The following is a 27022-nucleotide window of genomic DNA, read 5'->3' as shown; positions in this document are numbered from 1 at the left end:
AGGGAGAAAGTGAAAGAGAAAAGAAGAAAAGAGAAAGAAAGAGTGGGAGAAAGAGAAAAAGAAAGACAGAAAAATAGAGGGAAAAATAAACAGAATTATGGAAAAAAAGGGAGAGGGCAAAAGAGATAATTACAGAAAGAGAATTAGGGCGAGAGAAAAGAGGTAGATAGAAAAAGAAAAAGAGACAAAAAATGAAAATGAAAGAGAAAAATCAAAAGAGTAAGATAGCGAGACAGAGTAAGAGAGAGAATCAGAGCAAAATAATAAGACAGAGGAATATAGAGATAAAAAGAGATGGATACAATAGAGAGAGAAAGAGAAAGCAATAGAAAGCAAGAAAAAGCAAAAGAAGAGAGAGCGAAAGAGAGCAGTAGAAAGAAAAAAGAGACACAAAAATAGAAGAGAAAAAAAATTATAGAAAGAAAATGAGAGATAGCAAAGAATGAAGAATTAGAGAGAGAGTGAGAGAGACAGGGGAGAAAGAGAAAAATAATGAGGGAGAAATAAAAATAAAAAGGGGACTACAGAGAGAGAATGAGATAGAAAAAGAAAAATAATTAGATAAAGACAGAGAGCAATAGAAAGAAAAAAATGAGAAACTGATAAAAATAGGGGAATTAGAAACAGAAAAGTAGAAAGACAGAGAGATAGAATGAAAGACGGGGAGAAAAAGAGAAAATTAAATAAAGAAAATGTGAGAGAGAAAAAGACAAAGGGCAAGGATAAAAAAGAAAAAAAGACAGAAAAATAAAAAGAGCCATAAAGAGAGAGTGAGCAACAGAGAAAGCAAGATAAAAATAAAAAGAGTGAGAAAGATGGAAACAGAAGCTAACAGGGAGAGAAAAGAAAAAATACACAATCAAAGAAGGAAAATGAGAGACAGATTTAGAGAGAGGACAGAGATAAAGAGAGAAATAAGAGGGGAGAAAAATAGGGAGAGAGAGATAGAAAGAGACCTAGACGGAGAGTGACAGAAAGAGCGAGAGAGAGAGCGAGAGAGAGAAAAAGAGTAGGGTCCGTTTTTATTCGGCACAACTACGGCTCCTTGTTGATGGGTAGCCGGCTCATAGAGCCGTCTCGGTCCCGAATGATCCAACACTAAAACCGAATTCGACAAGGAAATCGGACCGGCGACCGTCCACTCTTAAGCCCAACGACTTCAATTTCACCCTCTACGTCCAACTATTTAATTTTCATGTCTTGAATGGGGAAAATACATCCGTGAAAAGAAGAAAAAAGAAAAAAAAACAGCTGTCAAAAGTAGAATCCGAGCTCGTCAGGTAAATTCGCCGCTACCGTTATTCTTAAACTCAGAGACTAACTCGTCGCTTTTTGAGAATTTTACTAAACAAAATAATAACAAAGAGAAATATTTTCTTCATAAAAAGCAAAGTTGACTGGAGGCGGCGAAGAAGTTCTAAAGAGGAGCTAGCTTGCTAACTAAACAGGCCCAAACTTGACGTCGTCTTTTTTTTTTGTAATCAAAAAATACACACCAAAGGAAATAATCGTTCCAGTTCGTTACTTGCTATCTAAATTAGTTCGTTAGTTAGTTACCTTATGTTCTTGTTGGTTTTCCAAAAGTAGTCAATATTGGATTAAAATGGAGTTCCGTGAAATCATTGAAATCAGTTTTATTTTTGGGGGCCACGTGACGCATCCGTTCGCTTTATTGCTTTCTTTTTCTTCCACGTTCGGTTCCGCTATGTTTTAAAAAGTCCAAAGTTCGTGTGCGCATGCGCACTAGAGCCGCTCCCAAATTACAACTGGATTGAAACCGCTTCCATTTAAAACGATCCGATACTGGTAGAGCTTCAATTGTGAAATAGTGGTTATGGCGCCAATTGACTTCATTTGTGTCGATTTTTACATATCGCAAAGCCTTTTGTTTAAATCGTGGGTATAAAAGCCATTAGCTGGGGGGTTGTAGGCATCGTCGAAGAAAACCCTATAGGGGCCGGACGACTAGATGAGAGAGGGGGGAGGGAAAGTGAGAGAAAGAGTGAGGGAGAGGGACCTGAAAGTGAGAGAGAGAGAGAGAGAGGGAAGGAAGAGAGAGAAGGATCGAAGAGAGAGAAGAATCGAAGAGAGAGAGGGATCGAAAAGAGAGAGGGGGAAGGAAAACTGAAGGAGAGAGAGAGGTATGGAAAAGTGAGAGTAGGTGAGAGAGTGAAGGAAAATAGAGAGTAGGACAGGGAGAAGGAACAGAGAGAAAATAAAGAAAGAGAAAGAAAATAACCAGGACAGCGAGAATAGATAAGTGATAGAGAGAGGAAGAGAGAATAAATTGAGAGAAAGAGAGGGTGTAAAAGAAAGGAATAGAGAAAAATAGAGAGAGACCGAGAGAGAGAGAAAAAGAGAGGAACTAGAGACACCAAGAGAAAAAAGATAGAAGGAAAAGAGAGAAAAAAGGAAAGAGTAAAAGAGAGTAAGAAATACATCTCCACTTGCTTTGTGACTAGCGCTTGGCTTTGGTGACGTTCAGTGGACATTGTTTCAAACTGCTATTTTTTCTCTTGTGCTTCTCCCAGTGTATTCTCATAGGCCGGATTGGGCCCGCCAATGTTTTTTTTTTAATCAATTATCATATACCTCTTTTTTTCTCTTTCTCTCTAGAAATATTGCAGTTTTTTATGGTTTTAATATTGCAAATACAGTTTTTCCATAGAAAACTTGTGGGCCCACCAAGGTTTTTTTTTTTATCCAGCCCATAGGTCACATGGTTGACACCCCTCGTTGGAATGTTGCTAACAATGGGAAAAAAACACTCATATATATATATATATATATACTATTTAAAACATTAGAAATACAACGAAAACGTCCAATACGCCGTATGGCATTATTGGCAATATTAAAACCATTTTTTTTAAAAACGCATTAAAAATCTTTCTCTCTTCTCTTTCTTCCTTCTCTCGCTCACTCTCTCTCTCTCAGATCGTTTTGTTTGTCATTTCTTTTGTGTCTTTTTTGGTTGTTTTTGTCGTTTTTGGTCGATTTCTTGCTCCGAGTGGTTTTTTTTTGGTCATTTGGTGTATTTTTACTTTGGGTGTTTTGTTTGGTCTTTCTTGGTGTAGTTTTTCTGTCTTCTTTTGTTAGTTTTGTAGATTTGGAGATGTTTTTTTGGTCGTTTTTCTGGTCTTTTGTCTTAGTTTTTTTAGCTATTATTTGATTTAGCGCCTTTTTTTCTTTTTTTTTTCATTTCACACTTGGTTTTTGTTCAAGGTTCTTTTTAGTATAGGGGTCGTTTTAGGACATTTCCGGAGGTTTTTTGGACGTTTCCTTGTATTTTGTGGTAGTTTTCAGTCATTATTTAAGTGTTTTGGGGGCTTTTTTGATGATTTTTGAGGAGGTATTTTTGTTGTCTTTTTTTGATACGGTTATTTTTCTGTTGTTTTTTTTGGTCGGTTTTCAATCAGTTTTGAGTTTTTGGGTCATTTTATGGTCGTTTTTTGGTTGCAAAAGATATGATTAGGGGATAGTGTTAGAAGTAACAGCAATTCAAGCCATCAACTCAATTTTTTCTTTTTGCTCGGCCTTTTTTTCTATATCTAGTGATGCTTTTATTCAAAAGAGCCATGCATAAACTTAATTTATACTTTAAGACAATAACACGTTTTTCTCTATGCTACAGGGTTTACTGCATAGCTGTAGAGTCATGTGGAGAAAAGGAAACAAAAGTCAAGTCAAGTCATGTTTATTTTTATAGCCCTCAATCACAATGAGTCTCAAAGGGCTGCACAGACCACAGATTATTACGGATTACAGACTATTATTACACCAGATCTCCTGATCTAAAACCTACACAAAATAGACCAATACTTTTTGCATTAAGCTTTGAAAAACAGCCATTTCTAGACCAAAACTGTAAACAGATATGTAAGCACCAATTTGATATTTTGAGCTTATCGTCACACTACTAACATAAGGTCATTTTGTTAGGCAAGAATCTCAATTCGGCCGAAAAGTCAGTTATAAGTGTGACAATATGTAAAATGCAATCAATGAATTAGAATTGTCAGTCATAACAATGTAGTAAACACTGCTTACAATGAGAGCAAATATGGCACTCCAGGGAAAACATGTAATAAAGACTAAAATCAGAAGAATAAGATACGAAGAATGTCAGTATAAATAAACAAGTGTTTAGTATTTTAAGATAAGATCTTAAACTAGGGTTTCAGCTTCGTATTAGGATTTGAAGACTATTGTAGGCTTTGAATGGGAGTCATCAAATCATATAAAATAAGAAGAAAATAGGTGGAGGCAGCACGGTGGCGCAGTGGTTAGCGCATGTGCGTCACAGTTCAAGTCATGGGAACCTCCTGCGTGGGTTCAAATCCAGCTCCAGACTTCCTGTGCGGAGTTTGTATGTTCTCCCCGTGCTTGCGCGGGTTTCCTCCGGGCACTCCGGTTTTCCTCCCACATTCCAAAAACATGCATTTCAGGTGAATTGGCCGGTCCAAATTGTCCCTAGGTGTGAATGAGCAAGTGAGTTGTCTGTCCCTGTGTGCCCTGCGATTGGCTGGCAACCAATTCAGGGTGTCCCCTGCCCACTGCCCGATGAATGCTGGGATGGGCTCCATCACCCTCGCGACCCTACTGAGAATAAGCGGTGCAGCTGATGAGATGAGAAACTAGGTGGGTGGCAGATTTTTTTTAAAAAGGGCTGTGCAATGTATCAACTTTGTTATTTGTTCATGTGTTTGCTACTAACTTGTTTTCAGACATGACAAAAGTTGTCCTTGCTTGGAGTGTTGGTTTGTGACTTTGTCTGATGTGGGACAATTTAGAATAGTGTTGCGCTTCCTCTTGGGTGCAGCCGTCTAACTGGTTCCCAATTACATGACTGGTTCCCAATTACCTACTGTTTGCCAATTACGTGACATCAATGCACTGGGATGTCCCGGACACCAGATTTCGTCATTACTTTAAATGGAGTTGATGAATTTGCCTTATTTAAATCTCTCAAGGCTTTAATTTCATCATACTAGATACGGAAACGATGAGGTCGGCGTTACAAACGTTTGACTAGATTCTGAGTTATTTGACACATTCAAATGTGAAGGCTGTCCTATGAAAAGAAAGGTCTACCTCATAATTGTCAAAGTCAATCAGATGTTCTCCTAAATACTTTTTCCGTTCCAGAATGTTTTCGTGGCTGGAGGAGCGCTTGTGGGCCGACTGGATCTGGTTCCCCGAAGGTTTCGGTTGGTCTGACCTGAAGGACCCCAACGTGGTCCTCCCTCAGTTGCCTGACCTTTGGGCATTCGCCCCCATCGCCGTCCTCTTCCTTCTCATCAGGCCTATCTTCGAAAGGTGAGTTTGCTCCACCTTATTTGACAAAAATGGATAATAGAAAGTGTTGACAATGATCTCCATAATTGACCTATGTCGCCAGACACATTTTTCCAACAGAGTGTGGCATCTCTTAATGAAAATAATTTTTAGCTGAGAGTCGCTCATGCGCAATAGAACGCTGACATACAGAAATGACGGTATGAACATCAAGTACCGAAACTTGTACAGTTTTCGAGCTTTTTAGCCTGGATATGGCAAATAAAGAGACTGCTTTCACAGTTTGCACAGCAGACCTTGCCTTGTTGAGGCACTAACATTTAAAGAGAAAGCATGTCGGACAGTTGAACAAAAGAGGCTAACTCGCCTCGTAGCATTCAAATAACTTTCAAGTCAACACTGTTTTGATGCCATGCATTTTACAAACATATATTTCACAATAAGAGACTTCAAGTGTTATGCCAGACTGTACCTCACAAACGTATTTGAAAGTAAATGCATGCAGTCATGAGACCGAACATCAGTTATTTAAACGTTGACGACAACAATTGTCAGTTGTTGAAATGTTTGAAACGCCGAAAGTCTGTTGTTTAAACGTGACAATTGACAAACTTCAGTTGTTAAAACGTTAATGCCAAGCATCAGGTAATAAAAGCGTTTGATTGTTGAGAATTGTGAGGTCCGTTCGTCACGGGCTTTGCTGTTGACCACTGAATGTACTTCACAAAATGCACATATTTCTTTTATTTACTGGTGTTCTGCCGCTAATGAGCCTGTTTTCGGTTTAAAGGGATTCCTTTTTTTAGCTTGATTTCAATTCCTCATTTATTTGCCTGTCCCTAAAAACTGTTGGACCAAATATGCATTTTTCATAGTATCCTTTTTTATTTTGTTATAATTTGCCTTATCATTAAATAAGCGGTACGCTGAATTTGAGAAAAAAATAATCAACCAATGATTCGACTGATTGTTTCAACAGTCGGTGACTAGTTGGCTATTGAAATAGATTTCGATGCTTTTAGGTGGGTGGCCATCCCCCTGGCGTCCCTGCTGGGGGTCAGGGACAAAAAACGTTCAGGTCCTGCCTTTAACCCCACACTGGAGACCCACTACTGCACAACTTCCAAGAACCCCTCTCAGGTGGACCAAGAGTTCTGAAGCCTAAGCATACTGACAGATATAACTTCTTTTTTCTTTGGGTTTGTTTGCAGAGTTCCTTGGAAAAGTTAAGTAAACAGACAGACTTCTCAGTGCGGCAAGTCCAACGTTGGTTCAAACAGCGGCGCAATCTGGATCGGCCCAGCAAGATCAAGAAGTTTCAGGAAGCCAGGTAAATATCGGAAAAAACAAGCAGCTAAGTCTGTTTTTGAGGTTGGCGGGATTTGTGAGCCTCAAATGTGGGCACAAAGTTGTCATAAGGGACATAAAATATTTTTTTTAACAATAAATTAATAATAAAAAATAATGAAAAGGGGTACAAATATTAAAAAACTAAGAACAATAAAGGGGAAATGGAAACGGGATAAAAGAGAAATAGGAAAAAGGAAAAGGAAAAAAGAAGGAAAGAAAGAAATAATGCGAAAAAGTAGATAGATGGGTACTTTATTCATCCCCGTAGGGAAATTCACAAGTAAGAAGGAAAAGGAAAAAAGAAAGAAAAGATAGAAAAATAAAGAAAATGTCACAAAAGGGAAAAATACATGAGGAAAATAAAAATAAGCAAAAATGAAAAACAAAAGAAAAGCATGACTGTCGTGATTACCTAACTGGAGCCACCTGAGGTAATCAGCTGGTGTGCTGGAACGCGATTTCCTGATTGGTGGAAGCTTTCTACATAAGCTGTCAGCGTCCAGAGATGGACGTTCGAGTGTACTCCTCGTTTCCCTGAGTGAGCCTCCAACATTCAAGGTACCACGATCCCTTTGTGTATTCCAAGTCTGATTCTCGTTGCCTGACCCTTGTCTGTTAAAAGTTTACGATCTACTCTTCCGTCCCGGCCACCGACTTACCTGCTACGTTACTCGTCACGCGTTTTCACCACGGAGTTGCCATATCGTCCAAAGAGGCTTTCTGCTACCAAGAGACGACGTCCCAAGCCTGCTCCACCGAACCTTGTCCAAATAAATCCTTTAACTGACGCTATTGGATCCGAGTGCTTGTTCTGGTCCCTGACACATGACAATGAACAAAATAAGAAAAGAATGGAAAAAAGAAAGAAAGAAAGAAAACAAAACAAAAAAATTAATCAGAAAACAAAGCAAAAGTAAAGAAAGGAAAATGGAGAGACAGGGATAAAAAGAAGAAAACAAGAAAAACGTGAGAAGAAAGGGTAAATGATGATTAAAAAGGGAAAAATGAAGAAAGAAAAAAAAGCTAAATAAGAAAGCATATAAAACAGAAATAATGAAGAAAAAAGCAAGACAAGGGAAAAATCAAATCAAAGCAAAGAAAAAAGGAAAGAGGCAAAGGCAAAAAGAAAGGAGGAAGATGGGAAAAAAAGAAGAAAAGTGAGAAGTAAAAAATGAAAGGAGTGTAAAACAGGAAAGAAATGCACGTTTATATGATTCTTCATATTTATGATTTTTATTCAAATCAAGGAGGCTCTTAATAATACACACTATCCCTTTAAAAAAAGGTGTTGGTTTTTGTTGCAGCTGGAGATTTACCTTCTACCTTTTTGCTTTCTTTGCTGGCCTGGCAACACTGATCGACGTAAGTCTCTTATTAGTGAGACTGTTGCCATGGCAGCGCGTCTATCGATCCCAGATCCCGAAGGAAAATTTTGTTGACATCTTTGTTTTCTTAATTTTTTTAGAAGCCATGGTTCTATGACATGAAAAGGATGTGGGATAACTTCCCCAAAATGGTTTGCTTCTTTCTTTTGTTTCTGAATGGAAAAAGATTTTTGATAAAATAATGCAACAATAGTATTTCTTTTTGCTAGCCACTCCTGTCATCTCAGTACTGGTATTACATGACGGAACTGGGATTCTACGTTTCGCTACTGGTGAGCGTGGCCTCTGATGTCAAGCGCAAGGTATCTTGTTTCTTTGATTTTTCCACGTAACAAAAATTGCTACAAGTTAATGTTGTGTTCCTTGTGAAATCACCTGAAGTGCAGTGAATTCTGCCTTTCTGTCACTTTTTCTGAAAAATATGTAGGACCAATCCTGCTACGTGGAAAATACATTTCTAAATAAAGAGCTTCAAATAAATGCCACATAAATAAATGAACACATCTTTATATCACACATTAAAGCAATGTATGTATGCATTTTGTCATTTGTTTATGTTGACATTTATTTTGTTGTGTGTTTTGCTACAACAAAGCGTCGTTTAAATGACGGGACGGGTCAAAACAGTTTTGCTCATCTCCTATTGGTTGATTGTCAGGTGGCTCAATCATTCATTAATGATCCACCAGGAAGCAAAAACAAGGTTCCCACTGATACTTAAAATGTCTTGAAAGGCATTGAATTCATCATCCTAAAAATAAGGCCTTAAATGGCAATAAAATGTCATGAATCCAAATTTTGAAAGTCTCAAAAGTGTGAACATGTGTTCACACTTTTGAGATCTACATTTGTTTGAATTAAAAAGATCTAGTTAACTTATTTATTGTATTTTTTTTAATTCATTGATTTACTTTGGTGGCAACATTGCTACAATAATGGAACAATCAAAACGGTGATGTGGTTTCAGTCGGGCCTTTCAGAGCAGACGCGTGTCTTAGGTCTACCCACAATACACAGCGACTTCGGACAAAAACGTTTACTTTGGACCAAGTGTCAATTTAATGAGAAGTGGCTGTCCGATGAACGTTTTTTGCAATGGCTAAAAGCTGTGCCAGGTAATGTGTAAGAGCCACTGATGTATTGTAATGTAAGACTTTGTTTTACTTTTTTTTTCAAAAGGCATTAAAATGTCTTGAATTTAACTTGCCTTAACCTGTAGGAACCCTAAAAAAGCTCTTAGTTTGACCTGCCCCCTAATTTCAATAACGTCTTGTAACAATATATAGAGAAAAAAAAGACAAAATACAGGGGAAATACACGATAAATACAACGACAAAATAAATGACAAAGTAAATAACACAACACACAACAAAAATATGACAAAATAAACAACGAAACAGAATAAATGACAAAATGCGTAAAAAAATGAATAAATTGCATTGTTGTAATAATATATTTAGATATGACATGACATCAGGACCAGCCCAAGCCTTCATGGGGCCCTAAGAAAAATTATATTATATTATATATATATATATATATATATATATATATATATATATATATATAATATTTTGTAAGGTTTATTGTTCTATATTCTTTATCAATTATCCATTATCCGTTTTTGGTCAAGTCATAATACGCTACAAAGCCAAGGGGCTGAGACACTTGCTCTCAGCCAAGAGGCTAAGTCAAGGTCCTAGCCACAAGGCCGGGCAGTGATCAGTGCGAATGCACCATTCCCGGAGGTGGGGGGAATTTTTTAAGGGTTATTGTTCTATTTTCTTTATTAATTATCCATTATCCGTTATCGGTCAGTTCATAATACGCTACAAAGCTAAGTAGCCGGGACACTTACTCTCGGCCAAATGGCCGAGCTAAGGTCCTAGCCTCAAAGCCTTGCTGCAAGCAGTGCGAATGCACCGTTCCCGGAGGTACTGCAATACCATCTCCGGATTGCAAAAATCAATTGGTGCATGCCACGGCTGTAACTTCCTCTATTAATTCAGATTTACAGTTAGTTGCTGCCGGGACAGTACACAACTTCAGAACCTCACTGCAATAGAGGGGGGGATTTTTTAAGGGTTATTGTTCTATCTTCTTTATTCATTATCCATTATCGGTCAGTTCATAATACGCTACAAAGCATAGGAGCCAGGACTCTTACTCTCAGCCAAAAGGCCAAGCTAAGGTCCTAGCCTTAATGCCTTGCTGCGACCATTGTGAATGCACTGTTCCCGGAGGTACTGCAATACCGGGCCAATGCGTGGAGTGGACAGAGCAAGCTCCTATTCCATCTCCAGATTGCTAAATTCAATGATCAAGTCAACTATAGAAATGATCCCTAAGAGGACTAGTGCACAATCCCAGAACCACAGTCGATTCATCTAGATTTTTTTTTTTTTTTTTTGGTTTGAACAAATTTATTGACACTAATAACAGAAAACAATCATGACAATCTCAACAGCAATTAAGCACATTCACAATATTATATTCCAATATGACGTTTTTAACTAGATTAGAGGGGGTTTTTAAGGGTTATTGATCTATCTTCGTTATTCATTATCCATTATCCGTTATTGGTCAGTTTATAATACGCTACAAAGCCTAGGAGCCGGGACACTTACTCTCAGCCAAAAGGCCAAGCTAAGGTCCTAGCCCTAATGCCTTGCTGATTAAAGCATAAAGTATTCAGTTCAACAACCACAGCCGGCAGAATGAAAGGAAAATGATACCAGTACTTAAGATATGATGCAGACCTGCAGAATCCAGGTCCCGTTAAAAGTAATCCAAAAAGTGTATATTTCCAAAGGTAAGGGTGGGAAAAATATATATCCACTTTTGTCTGCCGTGTCCACAAACAATCACCTTTAGCGGTCCCCACTTCCCGTCATCCCCCGCGTCTGTTACGCCCCTTCTTTTTAATTGGTCAGTGCAAGACTTATCAGAATAAGTGTCCAAAATAAATACATTACAAAAATATACAGTTGCAAATACATATTATACATGGTTACACATATTTACAAAGAAAGACGGTACACCGAGAGAGTTTTCAAAGCTTTATTAATGATATTATAACTTTCATCCCAAACCGTTTCTGTGAAGGGTAGCAAAACGCTACTAACAACACGCTCGCAATACAGTTAAAGGGTCTGTTAAAATAGTCATGGTAAACCGTTGTGGAACTGAGTACTTTATGCAATCGGCCCGGTATTGCAGTACCTCCGGGAACGGTGCATTCGCAATGATCGCAACAAGGCTTTAGGGCTAGGACCTTAGCTTAGCCTTTTGGTTGAGAGTAAGTGTCCCGGCTCCTAGGCTTTGTAGCGTATAATGAACTGACCGATAACGGATAATGGATAATGAATAACGAAGATAGATCAATAACCCTTAAAAACCCCAAAACCCCCCCCTCCCTATAAATGTCGTCATCAAAGTTGTTCTCCTTTAGTATGGGTAAGAGACTTTGTCTTATAGACGTCGTCCCACGCTCCCTTAATCAAAAACACGCTAGCAACACGCTCGCAAGGTAAAGTGTGTGCTGTAGCTCTGTTTCCTTCTTTATCGGACTGCTCGATTGCGTTTAGCTTGTAAGCTGCGTCATGTGCCTTGAATTCAAGCGCCGCTGGCAGCTGTCAGAAAATTTACATAAATTGGCTGCATCACTGAATAAGCCGCAGGGTTGAACGTTTGGGAAAAAAGTAGCGGCTTATAGTCCGGAATTTACGGTAAGTATGTTTAAGACTTGAATAAGTAACCTGTATTGTTTTTTACTAAAAAATAAACATTTCATAAAATAATATTCTCTATAAAGATAAATAAAGTGAGGTTTTACTTATTTTTTAATTTGCTTTTCAAGAGGTCCTCCTCCGTGGTAAAAAGTGTCCGAAAAGAAGTGTTCCGACTATTTTCTCAAAAGCATCAACCTTTCTTATTCAACTTTAGTTTTAAAAGAAACGGCTCGCCTCTTTCCTAAACTTTACTCCAACCATATTGATTGGATGTACGAGATAATGAACAATAAAAACGTCAAAGTTCTTAGCGCGCTAGAGATACAATACGTGTTATTATGATTACACAAGAACCAGGAAGTAGATGCCTGAACTCTTCTTTGGTGTGGATGCTGGGTGACCTCTCACAGTGCCATGCGACGGAAAGAAGCACGACAGTAATGTCCTCTACTCGGAAAAAGTTAGACACAATACAAAATCTAACTAACAGCAATGTCCGGATATTTTTGACATCCCCAAAAAAATAATCCTAAATCGAATGTACGTAAGTCGGGAGGCGTCTGTACTCCTTTTTAGATAGATTAGTTTCAGGAAATTGGTATTGAAACGACCACAATTAGTATTTAAGTATTCTTGAATGGACACACAAAGTGACAATGTTGGCACCAAAAAAGTTAAACACATGTGGGGGGGCCCCCTAGTGATTGTTGGGCCCTAAGCAGCCACTTAGCTCGCTTATCCCTCGGACCTACTCTGCGTGATATAATGTGTGGATTTTTTTATATGGCATATGTTTGTAGCTATTTACGTATTTGTTCACACATTTATTTCTACATGTGGCTGGATCGCTGACTGTCTTCTTTTGACCAAATACAAAAGTCCTTAGAAGTCATGTCTTGTTTATTGTGAAGTCACGTGACGCGCAGTGACTTCTGCCTCACCTTAGGCGTTTTCTGAGTCAAAGTGTAACCGCAAACGCTCAATTATTGTCATCAGTGACAACAATCGCAATAAACTAGTCGTACCCCCAAAAAAAAGATATTCATGCATGGTTGCGCAAATCAGGGTTAGGGTCAAAAAACAATTATAAATAAAAGTTATTGTTGCCTGAGCAGCTTTCCAAATATGTCTCCATTGCAACTGAGGGACTTCATTGTGTTCTGATACAAACACCCTTCAGAAATCTTCTTTTTTTTTTATGCCGTTTAAAAATAGCATCATTGTTCACTGACTTTTGTCTCAATCGCCCTTTTGTCCATTCTCTTTATTTGCTAATCCGGTAAAAAACAAATCAGGAAGCAGCACCACAGCAGAGTTAACCATTAGTAAAGGAAAACTAATGACTAAACTTCACGGCTTGGACAATAAGTCACCAGGACAGTTGACTTTGTTGTTGAACAAGTTTATAGTTTAGTACAATGGTTCTCCACTAGTCTGACATAAGGAGCCACCATTGCACCCGGACAAGCTGACAAGCTGCGACCTAAATCAAGAAAACATTTCCACCTCTCCAATTCATCAAATGAAAGGATTGTAAAGTTTAGAGCAAAATGGCCCAATATCCAGGTCAAAGGACCGTTTGCTAAATTTATTGTTTAACAAAAAAAGGAGAGAAGACATCAATGACTTTTGAGCTTGTAAGGAGAACAGGAGAGGACGGTAAAAAAACCTCAGAATGTTCAAAATACCCCGGTTTAAGGACTAATTGTTAGGTTTATAGTTTAACTGAGACCTAAAATAAGGAGAGAAGACATAAATGACTTTTGATAAGATTTGACTAAAGAGCTGGACGAAAAAATTTGACTTTTCTTAAGGGCTTGACAAAGAAATGTGCCTGAAGGGCTAGACAATTTATTTCATAATTAATATCTCTTGGGTAACCAAATGTTTGTCTTGCTGTCAGTCACCCCTCTCGAGGGATATGACCAGGGTAGATAGATAGGTAACAAAAGCAGATGCACCCTAAAAGGGTACGAAATTCAAAGAACAGGAACATAATTGGCTAATAGTGAGATCGATTTAAACCAGATGTGCTCACTACGTTGATTGCAATCTACCGGTAGGTACCGGGAAAGTATTTAGCTTATTGTACTTGTTGGGACACGCTGCAATCTAGCAGACAAATGCAGCATTTCAGCGTGGACTTACCAGCAGAAACAAATTGGAGAACTCCATTTTTTGTTGATGTAAGGCGTAATTTATTACAATTACTTGTTTTTAATTATTTACTTATGATGTCGTAAGTATTTAATGATTAGGTGTCCAAAGGAAATTTAATACTTGCATTTACATTAATATATCTTAAAATGTATGATGTTGGAGTTTGTCAAAATAATAAAAAAAGAAAAATACTGTTAATTAAATTATTTATATATATGTTAGAACTTTGATTATTAACCTCAAATGTAAGCATTTGCTTAGTTTGAGTCTAGGTTACAGACGCTGCCCTGCTTACAATCTTTCGTAAGTACAATTTGTTCGTAAGTTGCTACAGTGCTATATTTTGTATGGAATGTATGTTTAAGGTTTATACAAGTATGTTTAAGACTTGTATAAGAAACCTGTATTGTTTTATAACTGAAAAATAAACTTTTAATAAAATAATATGCTCTATAATGTTACAAAGCAGGCTGAATGATGAATCATAGTACTGAAAAACAAAGCTACACATTAGGTGTTGACATTCTGTGGTCTGTGAAGCCCTTTGAGACTCCTTGTGATTCAGGGCTATACAAATAGACTTGACTTGACTTGACTATAAAGATAAAGATAAATAAAGTTAAGTTTAACTTACTCTAGAGTTTGGCAACTTCCTCCTCTGTGGTAAAAAGTGGATGAGAAAATCCAACCATTTTCTCAACCGCATCAAGCTTTCTTATTCCAATTTCATTTCAAAAGAAACAGTCACCTCTTCTTTACACTCTACACCAACCATTTTGAATGGATGCACAAGATATTAAACAGTAAAAATGTCAAAGTTCTTAATGCCGGAGATGCAGTACAGTATGTTTACACACCAACTATGAAGAGGAAGCAGGTTTCTTCTTTGGGGTGGATGCTGGGTGACCTCTCACAGCGCTATGCGGCGGAAAGAAGCATTATAGCACTGTCCTCTACTCGGATAAAGATGCACACAATACAAAATCTTACTTACAACAATGTCCGGATATTTTTCGACATCCCGAAAAAAATGTTTGTATGTACCGTTATTCGTAACTTTAATGTTCGTAAGTAGGGTAGCGTCTCTACTTAATTTTTGCTGATTACTCGAAGTGCACTACAGCAGTACGGTGATACTTATTTTTTGCAAGACTATCATTGGAAATAACATTGGGAATTAAAAAAGACTGACTTGAGGTAAATCATTGTGTGAGATATTGCATGAGATATTTTTATTTTGATAACCGGTAAATGTATTCGATTTATTTAAGTGTGCATTGAAATACATTGTGAGCATTCAATTCCACTAATTAGGACGATTTTTTTTTAAAATTCTTGAATCTCCTTTTTTTTGCAGTGGGTATGGATTATTTTGACTTTGTCGTTTTTTAAGTAGCTGCCAAGCTGAAAAATTGTGAGCATCCCAGATGTAAACAGTGCACAATAATGAAAATAACAGTGAGCCAAAATAATGGAGAACAGTGTGCTATAATAGTTTAAACACGTAACAACACTGGCATCGTATGCAATCTCCTTTGCCGGTGTCCCATTGGAAAACACAACTACACAACTTTATTGCAAGAAAGCAAGTTAAGATTATTAACTTCTCTCTTGTTGACTTTTCTGTTAGGATTTTAAGGAACAAGTGGTTCACCACATCGCCACCATCACGCTGATGACCTTCTCCTGGTTGGTCAACTACATCAGGGGCGGGACTTTGATAATGTTGTTCCATGACGCCTCAGACTATCTCATGGAGGTATCTCAACTCTTTTCCATTGCCTAAAATGCTGTTTTTTTTTTTTTCAATTGTAAAATCTTAAGGTACAGAGACCCCTCGCTGCTTTGCGCTTCAGATATCGCTGGTTCGCGGATACAAAAAAAAAAGAAATGAAATGAAATGATTTGCATTTATACAGCGCTTTTCAAGTCAAGACTTCCCAAAGCGCTTCACATTGTGCGTCACATTTCCCAATAGCGGCCGTGCAGCCATGTTAGGCGCTAACCTGCTTATTGGGGGTATTAGGGGTTCAGTGTCTTACCCAACGACACTTCGACATGTAACACAGACAAGCCGGGATTCGAACTGCGATCTCTTGATCCCAAGACGAGCGCTCTACCTCCTGAGCCACTTAAGATCGAATTAACCCCTTAACAATGGTTAACGTCCTGCCGCATACCGTTGGAAAGTTTAACCCCCTAACGTTCCTGTAAAATTCGCCTAAAGTCCCAATCCAAGACGTACCCAAAGTAAATTGAATGCTTTTATGAACTGTATAAAGAATAAGGACGGTTTTGGTCCCTGTTGCAACGTAACAACCCGAAATTTTGTCCCAAACTAAAAGAATCACTGCAAGTGCTACTAACATTGAGTAATCTGAGTTGGAACACACAGAAATAAAAAGTTTTATTTTCTCATCTGAATATTTTTTTGCAAACAAATGCCTAGTTGGTAACAATAATAGCTTGAACCCTTACCTGGTACCTTGTCATATTTGAACACAATTTGAAAAACTAAACATTGTAGTTTACACATTTTTCTAAGGGTAGGTTAAGGCGCTTCCTAAAGTGGCCATTTGGAGATGACCAGTTTACATTAAAATCTTGCAAAACTTGTATTTTATTTATGCCATTTTTTAGACATTCTGAAAGAGTTAAAAATGTTTCACTTTTCTCTGTCAAATCAATGATTGTGCACACTTGCGCATAATAAGGGTGCATGAAAATGAATAACAAGTTGCTTTGTGCATGTTTAATTTTGGCTCTTATTTAAATACACATCAAAAGGTTATATACCCTTATGTTGGAAATTTTATCGGCTGACAAATGTGTCAATCATCATTCGAATCGGTTACATTCGGACGTACTGGAGGGGATATCCAGTTTATCAAATAGGCCCATATAAGGCTAATGTGGACTGTTAAAAAAAGGCTGCTATTGGTTGAGAAAGGTTCCAATTTAAAGGTCAACTACCATGTTGGGAATAATTAAATAATGTTGGGAGTCTGTTTTTTCAAAGTGGGGTTTTGAAGCGAATCAAAAGATTTACAAGAACGCGCAATTAAAAAAGCAGACATGCTTTTAGGTGGATTTCTTTTTTATTTGTCGGCTTTATTGTGAGTTTTGGAGTAAATATTTTACACGATTGGATTCTCTGGATTTTCCAGGATGTAACAAAGTAATTTTTTTGTACATTCAGCGAATATCATGAAAGCCAGGGAACGTAATTGGTGTGTTACGCCTGCTTATAGTTTTTGGGTATCTTGTTATATTCACGAGATTCCAGTGCGTTATTTCTATGTGTTCCAACTCAGAAAACGCAATGTTAGTGTGATCAATTCAGTTTGGGACAAAACTTGAGTCGTCAACAGACCAAAACCGTCCACATTCTCCAAATTGTTTAAGAACAGCATTCAATTTACCGTAAAACTCAACTCTAAAAGCCGCAAGTTTTTTTACAAGCTTCAACCCTGCGGCTTAAGCAATAACGCAGCCAATTTATGCATTTTTTTTTTAACAGCAGCCAGGGGCGCCCTAGCAGAAAAGGTAAGAGTGAGACACGTGAAATACAGACGCTCCGCTACTTACGAACATTGAAGATAAGAAAAACGGTATATACGAACATTTTTGGGGGATGTCAACAAATATCTATCAATAATTGCTGTAAGTTAGAATTTGTATTGTGTGCACCTTTTTCCGATTACAGGACAGTACTGTAGTGCATTTTTCCGCCGCTACCGGCGCTGTGAAAGGTCACCCGAAGAAGAAATCTGCTTCCTCTTCCTAGTTCGTGTGTTAACATACTGTTCTGTATCTCCAGTGCTAAGAACTTTGACATTTTCTTTGTTTAACATCTTGTCCATCTATTCAATATGCTTGGTGAAAAGGAGAGGTGAGCCATTTCTTTTGAAATTACAGTGGAATAAGAAAGCTTGATGCAATTGAGAAAATGGTTGGATCACTTTTTTTTGGCCACTTTTTACCAAGGAAGAGGAAGTTGCCTAACCTTTGAAGTTCATCTTCCAAAATTAGGTAAACTTAACTTTATTTATCTTTATAGAGCATATTATTTTATTAAATGTTTTTTTTTAGAAAAAAAACAATACAGGTTACTTATACAAGCCTTAAACATACATTCCATACAAAATATAGCACTGAAGCAACTTACGAACAAATTCAACTTACGAACCATCGTCTGGAGGTAGAGCAGGATCTGTATATGTGTAGAGGAATACGCAAGTTTAATTGAACTTCGTGCCATGTGCATGAATAAAACTAGCATGAACCAGCCCATAAATGTGTCAATCAAAAGGGAAGCGCTTACTACCATATTGAGAATCATTTTACTAGTCTCTTAATTTGTAAACGAAAAAAAAATAATGTAGCAAAACGAACGCATTACAAGAAGCAATGTCCAACGTAGCATAATTGTTTAGGGTGGATTCCTATTTATCTGTCGGCATCATCGTGTGTTTTGGAGTAAATATTTGACACAGTTGGATTTATGGATTGTCCTTGATGTTAACGAAGGCATTTTCGCGGACATTCAAAGAAGTGAAAGAGGGTCAGGGGATAATAGTGAGTTACGCTGGCTTTATAGTTTAGGGGTATCTTGTTTCAGACTGATCGTAATGTTTCTCTGAGTATATTTTAAAATGGTCATATCTTGAATCCCAAGAGTTTAAGATTTCCAATGATATGTGGCATGATATACAGTATTTCAGTGACTGACATCGTACAGACACGTATGTTTATCAAAAGTCCGGCGGGCCGCCTTATGGTCCAAATTTTACGGTACTTTGGGTACATCTCGGATTGGGATTTAAGGCAAACGTATTTATATGTTCGGACATTGAATTTAGTTCATCTTCTTTCTGTCACTTTTTGTTTAAAAAAAAAGAGGTTTTCAATGTGAATAGGGTCCCGCGTAATATTGACTAACACGTCCTCTATCCCATCAGTCGGCCAAGATGTTCAACTACGCAGGTTGGAAGAAGACGTGCAACTTCATCTTCGTTGTCTTTGCCATGGTTTTCATCGTCACCCGATTGATCATTTTCCCCTTCTGGTAACGTCTGCTCCCAGTGCACAATACAAACACTGCTTTAAAATAAGGGTCGACCTATATGTTTTGTAGTGCCAATATTCGATATTATTAGAATTAAGAGGTGGCCAATAACCAAGATGTGCTGTTTTTTACAAGAAATAAATAAAAATGTCAATACAACCAACATGACTAAAATTACTTAAAACAAAAAGTACATTGAAATTTCAACAGCAATTTCTTCGTGATTTGAAAAGTGCGGGCACTCCTGTTTTAGAGCCTGATTGCCGAACTAATGTTATGGTAACAGCTAATCACTTAGCCTTTCACTTTAGCGTGCTTTCTATACTCTCTTAAGCACAAACACACATGCTTGATTGACAAATTAATGTTATGATAAGAGCTAATATAACAGTCTCCACCTGAACGTCTTTCCCTAAAACAAGTTAACTACACTTTTTACGGTGTGTTTTAATCACACACACGTTTTTTTACCATGGGCTTTTTAAAATGTCAATATTGTCAGCAGTCTTGATTCATTGGCATGTCTGGACTCAGGAGTTAGCAGAGCTTCCGCTGTTTACTCCGTTCTAACGTTATTCCTTCTACTTCAGTGACTCCGTCCCGGGTCGCTTATCCATTCAGAAGGCGCGGGGTGGGTAGAAAGAAAGGGAGAGGCTTGTATCAGAGCTTTAATAATCGGCCTGTCAAATAAATAAAAATGCTGATACTGATATCATTCAAATTCTCAAATATCGTGTTGATAATCAGCCCGCCCGATAATTGGTCGCCCTTTCCTGTAAGGAGAAATTGTGTATTATTTAGCATCTACTAGTTGTGAAAAAGTCATTTAAAAAAACTATTGATTTGAATAATGAGCAAAAATACATACATGCTTTTTTTAATGCTCATAGGTCAGGATAAAACATCAGATTCACCTAGATAGGACAGGCATGATTGTCAGCCATCTTGCTGCTATGCAGACCCCCCCAAAAGCAACCTTGTGTGTGGGAAAAAATGAGAAGAAAGATTGTGTGTTTTAGTCACTTAGGGCCTCCGTAGTTGGTTTTCTTTTTTTGTGCTTTGGTGCACTCCATTTCAGTTGCACTATAGAATGGAGCATCATCTGGTGGTCAAATATTACACACTGTCCCTTTAGAGTTTCAACAGAATCAATAGATTGATTATATGTATGTGCTTTGTAGCTGATTTTAAAAATTGTTCAGATTTTTTTTATTTATTATAAATCAGGGTTCGTACAGGGTGATTCAAAACCTTGAAAATAATTGAATTTTAATGTTGTGTTTTCAAGGGTTGAAAAATGCTTGAAATTTGAGTAAAATGTTTGAAATTGTTCGCATGTTCTTCAACAAGGCTGCTCAAAAAGGATGCTGACACTGCTCTCTGGTGGCTTCACTTTGCCGTTGCATATCTTCCTTCGGGATAAACGGCAGCTGCCATTAGTTCTACGGTATTATCCTACAGGTCATGCCCAAGAGGACAGGTGCACGCTACACCTAAACAGGGCACTATGCAATGTGTATTGTTGCAAGGATTATGCATCAATTATGGCGATTTATTTTGGACCATGCAATAAATTAAGATAGCGTTTCCTTGTGGTAAAATTGTAATGGGAAGAATTTCCTGCAACTAAAAATGTAAGCTACATTTTACCCAACACTTAAATGAGGAGAAAACTGTCTCAAAAAATATTTACACACTTATAGTTAAGATCCACAAACTCATTCGTAATTTACTCGAGATCGAATAATCATGTCTGATAAACGAAAGGCAAGATTAAAAATCGCCTGTGTAAATCGCAGATATATTTGTAGATCTGCTGAATACATGATTCACACTGGTTTATTTTTTAATGCTTCTGGCAAAATTGAAAAATTGGCTTTGAAAATCCCTACAAAGAGCTTGAATTTGGCTCTAAAAAATGTGTTACGGACCCTGATAGATTTTTAAGGACGTAGGTTAGGTGTTCAACGTGTTTCTGCACAGTATGCAGAGTGTGTTATTATGAGAAAAGAACAGATAGATTTTTAGTTTAATATTATATATGCGCGCCAGAGTATGAAAACAGAATGAAAATAGCAGCAAACAAGTTGTGATGAGGCTCTGTTGTGCTCTGCAGCATCATTCATGCCACTTTGGTGTACCCCCTGACCCTCTACAAGCCCTTTTTTGGCTTTTACTTCTTCAACGGGTTGCTTTTGGTACTGCTAGCTCTGCACGTCTTCTGGGCGGCACTCATCGTACGAATGGTCATCAAGTTCCTTCCTGGAAACGTAAGAAAGTGATGCAATCACCGTTGTTTGGATCAACAATACCCCATTGAGGGCATTTAAGGTCAGAAATTGGAGCAACCTAATACTTGGAACCATTTAGGCCCATTATCATGGGTCCTTTCACATAAAAAAAAAAAAATCCAATTGTTTGTGTTTTTCCTCCACAATACGAGCCAGACCGTTTTATATAAAACATTTTGAGCATATTTTTTTCACCAAATTATTTTGCACAATAAAGAAAAGCATGACACATTTTTTGTGGGGGTAGGTATTGGCTTGCTCCATGTTTTACCCAAAAGGGAGTTCATTTTAACCTAGGTTTGGGTCAAAAATGTTGTTTTGTTTTTAGTGGTTGTTTGTTTTGAGAGTGCTGTTTTTTTCACCAGAGCCACCCCTCGCTCAATTTCCATTACCCATTGGGTCACTCCATATTTGACCCAAAATGCGGTTAAAATGTTTTTGTTTTATTTTGTTTTAAGTTGTTTGTTATTTTTACAATGCAAATTCTCTCTTTTCAGCAGAGACCCAAAATGGCCAATATCTCCATTAACCCAAATTTTGGTCAAATCAACCCCAGTATTGGGTTACTCCATATTTGACCCAAAATGCGGTTAACAATGTTTTTGTACTTCTTTTTTTGTTGTTGTTGTTGTTGTTTGTTGTTTTTAGAGTGCAAATGGTCCCTCTACAACAGAAACACAAACCAGCTGTCCGTCCATCAACCCAATTAATGGGTTTCTCCATTTTTGACCCAAACTTGGATTAATAATCTCCAAATTGTTTTTGTGTTTTGTTTTTAGTTGTTGTTTGTTATTTTCACAATGCAAATGGTCCATTTTCAACAGAGCCCCAAAATGGCCGGCCGTCTGTCTTTCTCTATCAACCCACGTTTGGGTCAAATCAACCAAAGTTGCTACATATTTGACCCAAAATGCAGTTAATAGAAAATGTTTTGTTTTTAGTTGTTTTTTAGAGTGCAAATGGTCACTTTTCAGCAGGGCCCAAAAATGGCCGGCCATCCATCTCACATATGTTTTACAAGAACAAAAGCCATCTCGCCCAAATAGATATTGAAGTTTTTTTGTTTATTTTAACAGGACATCGTTGAAGACGAGCGCAGCGACAAAGAAGAGACAGAGTCTGAAGACGAAGACTGCGAGTCCAGTAGGACTTTGAAAAATGGCCAACTTCAAAATGGCCACACAGCGCTCAATAACAACGCCAAATAGACTGGGAATGAACTGAGAAGGATTAGGAGAATGACAGGTAGGGAACTTTTAGGAAATCAACATTAGGCCAACCTGATCAGACTACTGGAAATTAAGCAAAGAAAAGTATCTTTCTTATTTGCTCCTTTCTCTTTCATCACAGTCACCCGTCACCTTGTTTCATGGCTCCTTTACTGAAACTTTCTCGGGAAATGCTTTCCGCTTCCAAACGAACTCACCATCCGAAAAAGTCCTGATGTATCGGCTTTAAATGTTTGTCGCCATCCAGCAAAATAACAATTTTAAAAAGTTGAAATGGAGCCTTGGCGGAAAGCAAACGTGTCCAAAATCATTTTAATGTTGTTGACGTCAAACAGAAATCAAACGTCTGCACACAGTCCAAAATCATTTTAATGTTTTTTGTTTACGTGTATTTTGTTGTTATTTGGATTTTCTTTTTTTATTTGTTTCTTGCCGAGTCAAGCTAGCGCAGCAGGATCCAAAGCTAATCAGAACGTTCCTATTTCTTCACAAAGGACTTTCAGTGTTTTTCACAAATCGAGATGCACTTTATGGATTCTTTCCTAAGAAACAAGATGTGTTTGGTTCCGACACAAAAGGATTCCTCCCATTTTCATCGTTGCTCTTTGTTTTGCTCCGTCTTTTTTGTTGTTTTCTGTGATTTTCACAAGTGCCTGTTTCCTTGCAATTGCAGGTTGGTGCCATACGGAAAAGGCATCGTTTTGATGACTGTAAACGTGCTTTTAGTTGGCGTAATGTTTTCACCAGAATATTCGTTTGAAATGATTCTTTGAGCCTTCTAAAGTTCCGATTCTTTTTAAGACTTTGGACCTTGGGTTTTTCTCCAAGACTCGTAATGCATCTGTGAAGTTGTGCTTGTTGTACTGTCATAATGACTACCAAAAAAAAAGAAAAATTCATCCTGGATTAAAAAAAACATGTGGAATACAGTCTTTAAATCAGAATCAGAATCACCTTTGTTATCTTTTTATTTCTGCGGCAAGATTACAGTTACCCTCCAGTTGGCAAAAAATCAACAATATTAAGACTCATGAATATAAAAAAATTTATAATGTGTTCACCTCGAATAAGTAAATAGTACACTGGAAAACCTTTAACAGGAAAAACAAAGTACAGAACCTCTCTGCAAAAAAATACTCAATCGGCATAACTCTTTCAAATGAAGTCAAAAGCAACAAAAGTATAAAAACTGTACTTGAAAACTTTGTTTAATGACCACGGTTTGGTGTGTTGATAGCTTTGGGGTTAAAGCTATCCCTCAGTATCCGACAGTGTTCATTTTACCTCTGAAAAGTGATGGGTCCCGGGGACTCGCATGCTCAAAAATCTATGGGTCCTAACAGAGATCTATGGGTCCCCAAAATTTAGTGTTATCGAGGTTGAAATTGTAAATCGGCGACAAATGTATAATATAAATCTATATTTTCATTCCGTTTTAATTGGTAATACAAAGCAGTTATCACTTCAGATTTTTCAGTTCACAAAAATATTGTACATTATACCTAATACCAGCTCAGTAGCCTAGATGGTAGTGTGCCCGCTTTGAGACTGGGAGGTCGCTGGTTCGCGCCTCGACCGAGACATACCTAATTGGTATAATGGCGGCGCCCTCTGGCTGCGGCTGCATCGACTCGCTACAACGGGTCAGGTGTATCGACATTTCGTTCTGTGTACATTGTTACAAAGAATGACAATACAAAGGAAATTATTATTATTATTATTATAATATTGCTGAAATAATAGTCTATATATTAATGCAGTTTTAATCATCACAGTTATTTGGTAATACAAAGCAGTTATCACTTCAGATTTTTCAGTTTATATATTCTTTGTGGTTTGTTGTTCCGCCACAGTTGTAATGCCTTCTCAAGGTCCAATTGTTTGGTAAGATGCACCTTCATAAGCTGGTGTTGTGTTGCGATATTGTGGTGGTTTCACTTTTTTGTGAGGATGCTGTTTTGGAGCAGTATGTACGGCTGATGTCATTGCAAGCTGCGCCAACAGAATGAGATTTAGAGAATCATGTGGCCTCCATTATCATCCTCCTCATAGCGTAACCAGGAATATAATTTAGTCCATTTTGGCAGAAAAGTCGTTTTCTTGCTAGTATTCTTTTGTCGAATTGTTCGCTTCAACACACGTGTTTTCCTTGCCTCCGCAATCTTCTGAAGAATTTCTCTGCCGTTTTTTGGTGCCGGAATTATTGCTGTTGTTATCACTTTCTGCATTATGTTTCGACTTATTACTGACACTGAAGAAATTACCAATTTTGTGTTGGTTTGCACCTAATACTAACTGTTTTTCTGAGGCATACTTCTCTTTCACTCGACGACAACCACCACAACAATGACGTAATCTCGAAGCATCGAGATGTCGTTTGCCGAAATCGGCATGCAGACGAAAACTCGAACCGCGAGACCAAAACAACAATGGCGGATCTGCCTGACGAATAGTTTGGAGTGCGGTAAATCTTTGATTGAAAAAAAGTTATCGGGTAATAATGACAATTCTGTGTCAAAAAAGTTGATTTGACGCTATGCGTCCCCAGCAAAAACGATGCGTCTAGGACGCAGGGACGCGGGCAAACGAGAACACTGAGTATCCTACTTTGTGTTTCATATTCTATGTTAAAGGGACACTGTGCGATATTTGACCACTAGATGTCGCCGTATTGTGTAATGCAGTGATTCCCAACCTTTTTGGAGCCAAGGCACGTTTTTTTTAATTAAAAAACTCTTAAAGTGCACCATGCATTGAAAATGTTAAAAAAAAATATTTGAATAATTGTTTTTTAACTGATGCTTAATTGATAAAGGTTTTTTTTTTTTAAGATACAATTTTTGGTCACTGTGGCTGCGGAGGTAAAGGTTATATATATATATATATATATATATATATATATATATATACACACACACACAAGTTATTCATCCAACCATTATCTGCACCGCTTATCTTCAGTAGGTTGCGGGGGTGCTGGAGCCCATCCCAGCCATCTTCAGGGAGTGGGCAGGGGACACCCTGAACTGGTTGCCAGCGGCAGGGCACACAGAGACATAAAACTCACTCGCTCATTCACAGGTTATTCATTTTGGTTTATTTTTGCTATCATTTTGGATTTGACATTATTTTCAACTTGTATTTGAAGTTCCAACATTTATTTCATTTTGTACAAAAAAAAATTAAAATGAACACAGTGACCCACAAATGAACCTTTTCTTTACTAGGTTCTAACGTTTTTAAAGTAAATCATTTTAATCAGCAAAATATGTGCAAGATCTTTACTTTGTTTGCTGTATTGTATTATTTTTTTTTGCATGGCAACCTCAAACAGCTTCATCAAACCATCCATCCTTCCATTCATCCCTCCATTTTCTTCACTGCTTATCCTCAGTAGGGTCGCAGGCAATGTTCCCTCTAAACTGCGCGCGTGCGCAATCGCGCACTGCCCGCACATTCTCAGCGCACATGAAAATCTATCCAGCGCATAAACAACAACGTGATTTATGAATTAATATCTAATATTAGACTTAATCTAATCTAATTAATCCGCCCAATAATGTTTTTTTTTCTCGCTCAGTGAGTGACAGGTGTCTAGCCAATAATACGATACAGTTTACTTACAGTACAAAGCCAATCATGGCATTGACAGTGCTTGCGTCAGAGCCCCGCCTATAATGCCCTGTGCACGTTAGCTAGCAGGTTAATAGATGCTAATACCACCCCGCATCATGGCGAAACGAACAGGTAGCGACACATCCACTCACCAAGCCGCAGTAACAAAGAAATGCTGTTCTTTTAAGATGGAATGGTTGACGGCGTATGTGCAAATTGAAGAAAAAGCGGTAAGATTGGGTGAGATATTTTCTTTTTCAAGTGGGAAAGGTCTACTCTGCAAAACATGCAGCGATGCCAAAGTAGCAAGTGAGTTTTCAGAGGGAAAAATGTGGATTGAATGGAAGCTGGACGATCTCAAGTGTCACGTTCAGCATAGAAGTCATTTAAAAGCTGTCGAAACTGTACGAAGACTCAAGATGGGACAGGGGATTAGTACATTATTGCGGGAGAGCGCAAAAGACGGAGAGAAAAGGAACGAGCTGTCACACAAAACAAAATCGGACCCTGAACAAGTTAAAGTTGTCATTGACAATGTTTTACTTGCCACCCAAATGATGCATCAATGCTGTCAGTTCAACAAATCCACGATCACATGGCAAAGTATGTGAGTGTACCAGAAAGCTGGCGAAGCAAAAACTATGGCTTTGTATTTGTGAATTAAATCAATGAGATGCAGAATGAGATTATGTGCAGTATTAAAAATGCACACTGGCATACCCCGATAGTAGATGAGAGCACAGACATATCAGTACACAAAATGCAGGGAGGAAAATGATATTAACTACAAAACTGTGTTTGGTGGCATCATCCAGCTGACCACATGCACTGCTCAGGATATTGTGCAAGGAATAACTCAGTTTTACTCCAAACATGGACTGGACATGCAGAATAT

The 27022-nt window shown here is 37.9% G+C and overlaps 1 protein-coding gene and 1 pseudogene across 3 annotated transcripts; one reads left to right on the top strand and one right to left on the bottom strand.

The window, feature by feature from the left end:
- The first annotated feature begins 1045 nt into the window (after window positions 1-1045).
- LOC148370619 (ceramide synthase 2-like) lies at window positions 1046-23462 on the top strand. 3 transcript variants are annotated; one of them, XM_088328323.1, is made up of 12 exons: window positions 1046-1280; window positions 5149-5319; window positions 6321-6438; window positions 6510-6628; window positions 7953-8010; window positions 8114-8164; window positions 8243-8335; window positions 15555-15683; window positions 18886-18992; window positions 21109-21262; window positions 22360-22528; window positions 22634-23462. In XM_088328323.1, exons 2-11 carry the CDS (start codon window positions 5150-5152, stop codon window positions 22489-22491), a joined length of 1131 nt encoding a protein of 376 aa, XP_088184449.1. In that variant the 5' UTR covers window positions 1046-1280; window position 5149; the 3' UTR covers window positions 22492-22528; window positions 22634-23462. The 3 variants fall into 3 exon arrangements, with proteins under 3 accessions (XP_088184449.1, XP_088184446.1, XP_088184447.1); XM_088328320.1 differs by having other exon boundaries at window positions 22360-23462; XM_088328321.1 differs by lacking the exon at window positions 1046-1280 and adding an exon at window positions 4486-4641 and having other exon boundaries at window positions 22360-23462.
- LOC148370620 (U2 spliceosomal RNA) lies at window positions 10255-10388 on the bottom strand (annotated as a pseudogene).
- Window positions 23463-27022: the final 3560 nt, after the last annotated feature.

The sequence above is a fragment of the Urocampus carinirostris genome, chromosome 2, assembly GCF_059441175.1.
Source record: "Urocampus carinirostris isolate Australia breed hairy pipefish chromosome 2, RoL_Ucar_1.0, whole genome shotgun sequence".
NCBI classification, from domain to species: domain Eukaryota; kingdom Metazoa; phylum Chordata; class Actinopteri; order Syngnathiformes; family Syngnathidae; genus Urocampus; species Urocampus carinirostris.
This window is presented reverse-complemented; position numbering and strand designations above follow the sequence as displayed.

Coding starts and splice junctions, on each gene's coding strand:
- LOC148370619 (XM_088328323.1), top strand. CDS start 5,150: ATGTTTTCGTGGCTGGAGGAGCGCTTGTGGGCCGACTGGATCTGGTTC. Junction 5,320..6,320: donor ATCAGGCCTATCTTCGAAAG/GTGAGTTTGCTC, acceptor CGATGCTTTTAG/GTGGGTGGCCATCCCCCTGG. Junction 6,629..7,952: donor AAGAAGTTTCAGGAAGCCAG/GTAAATATCGGA, acceptor TTTTTGTTGCAG/CTGGAGATTTACCTTCTACC.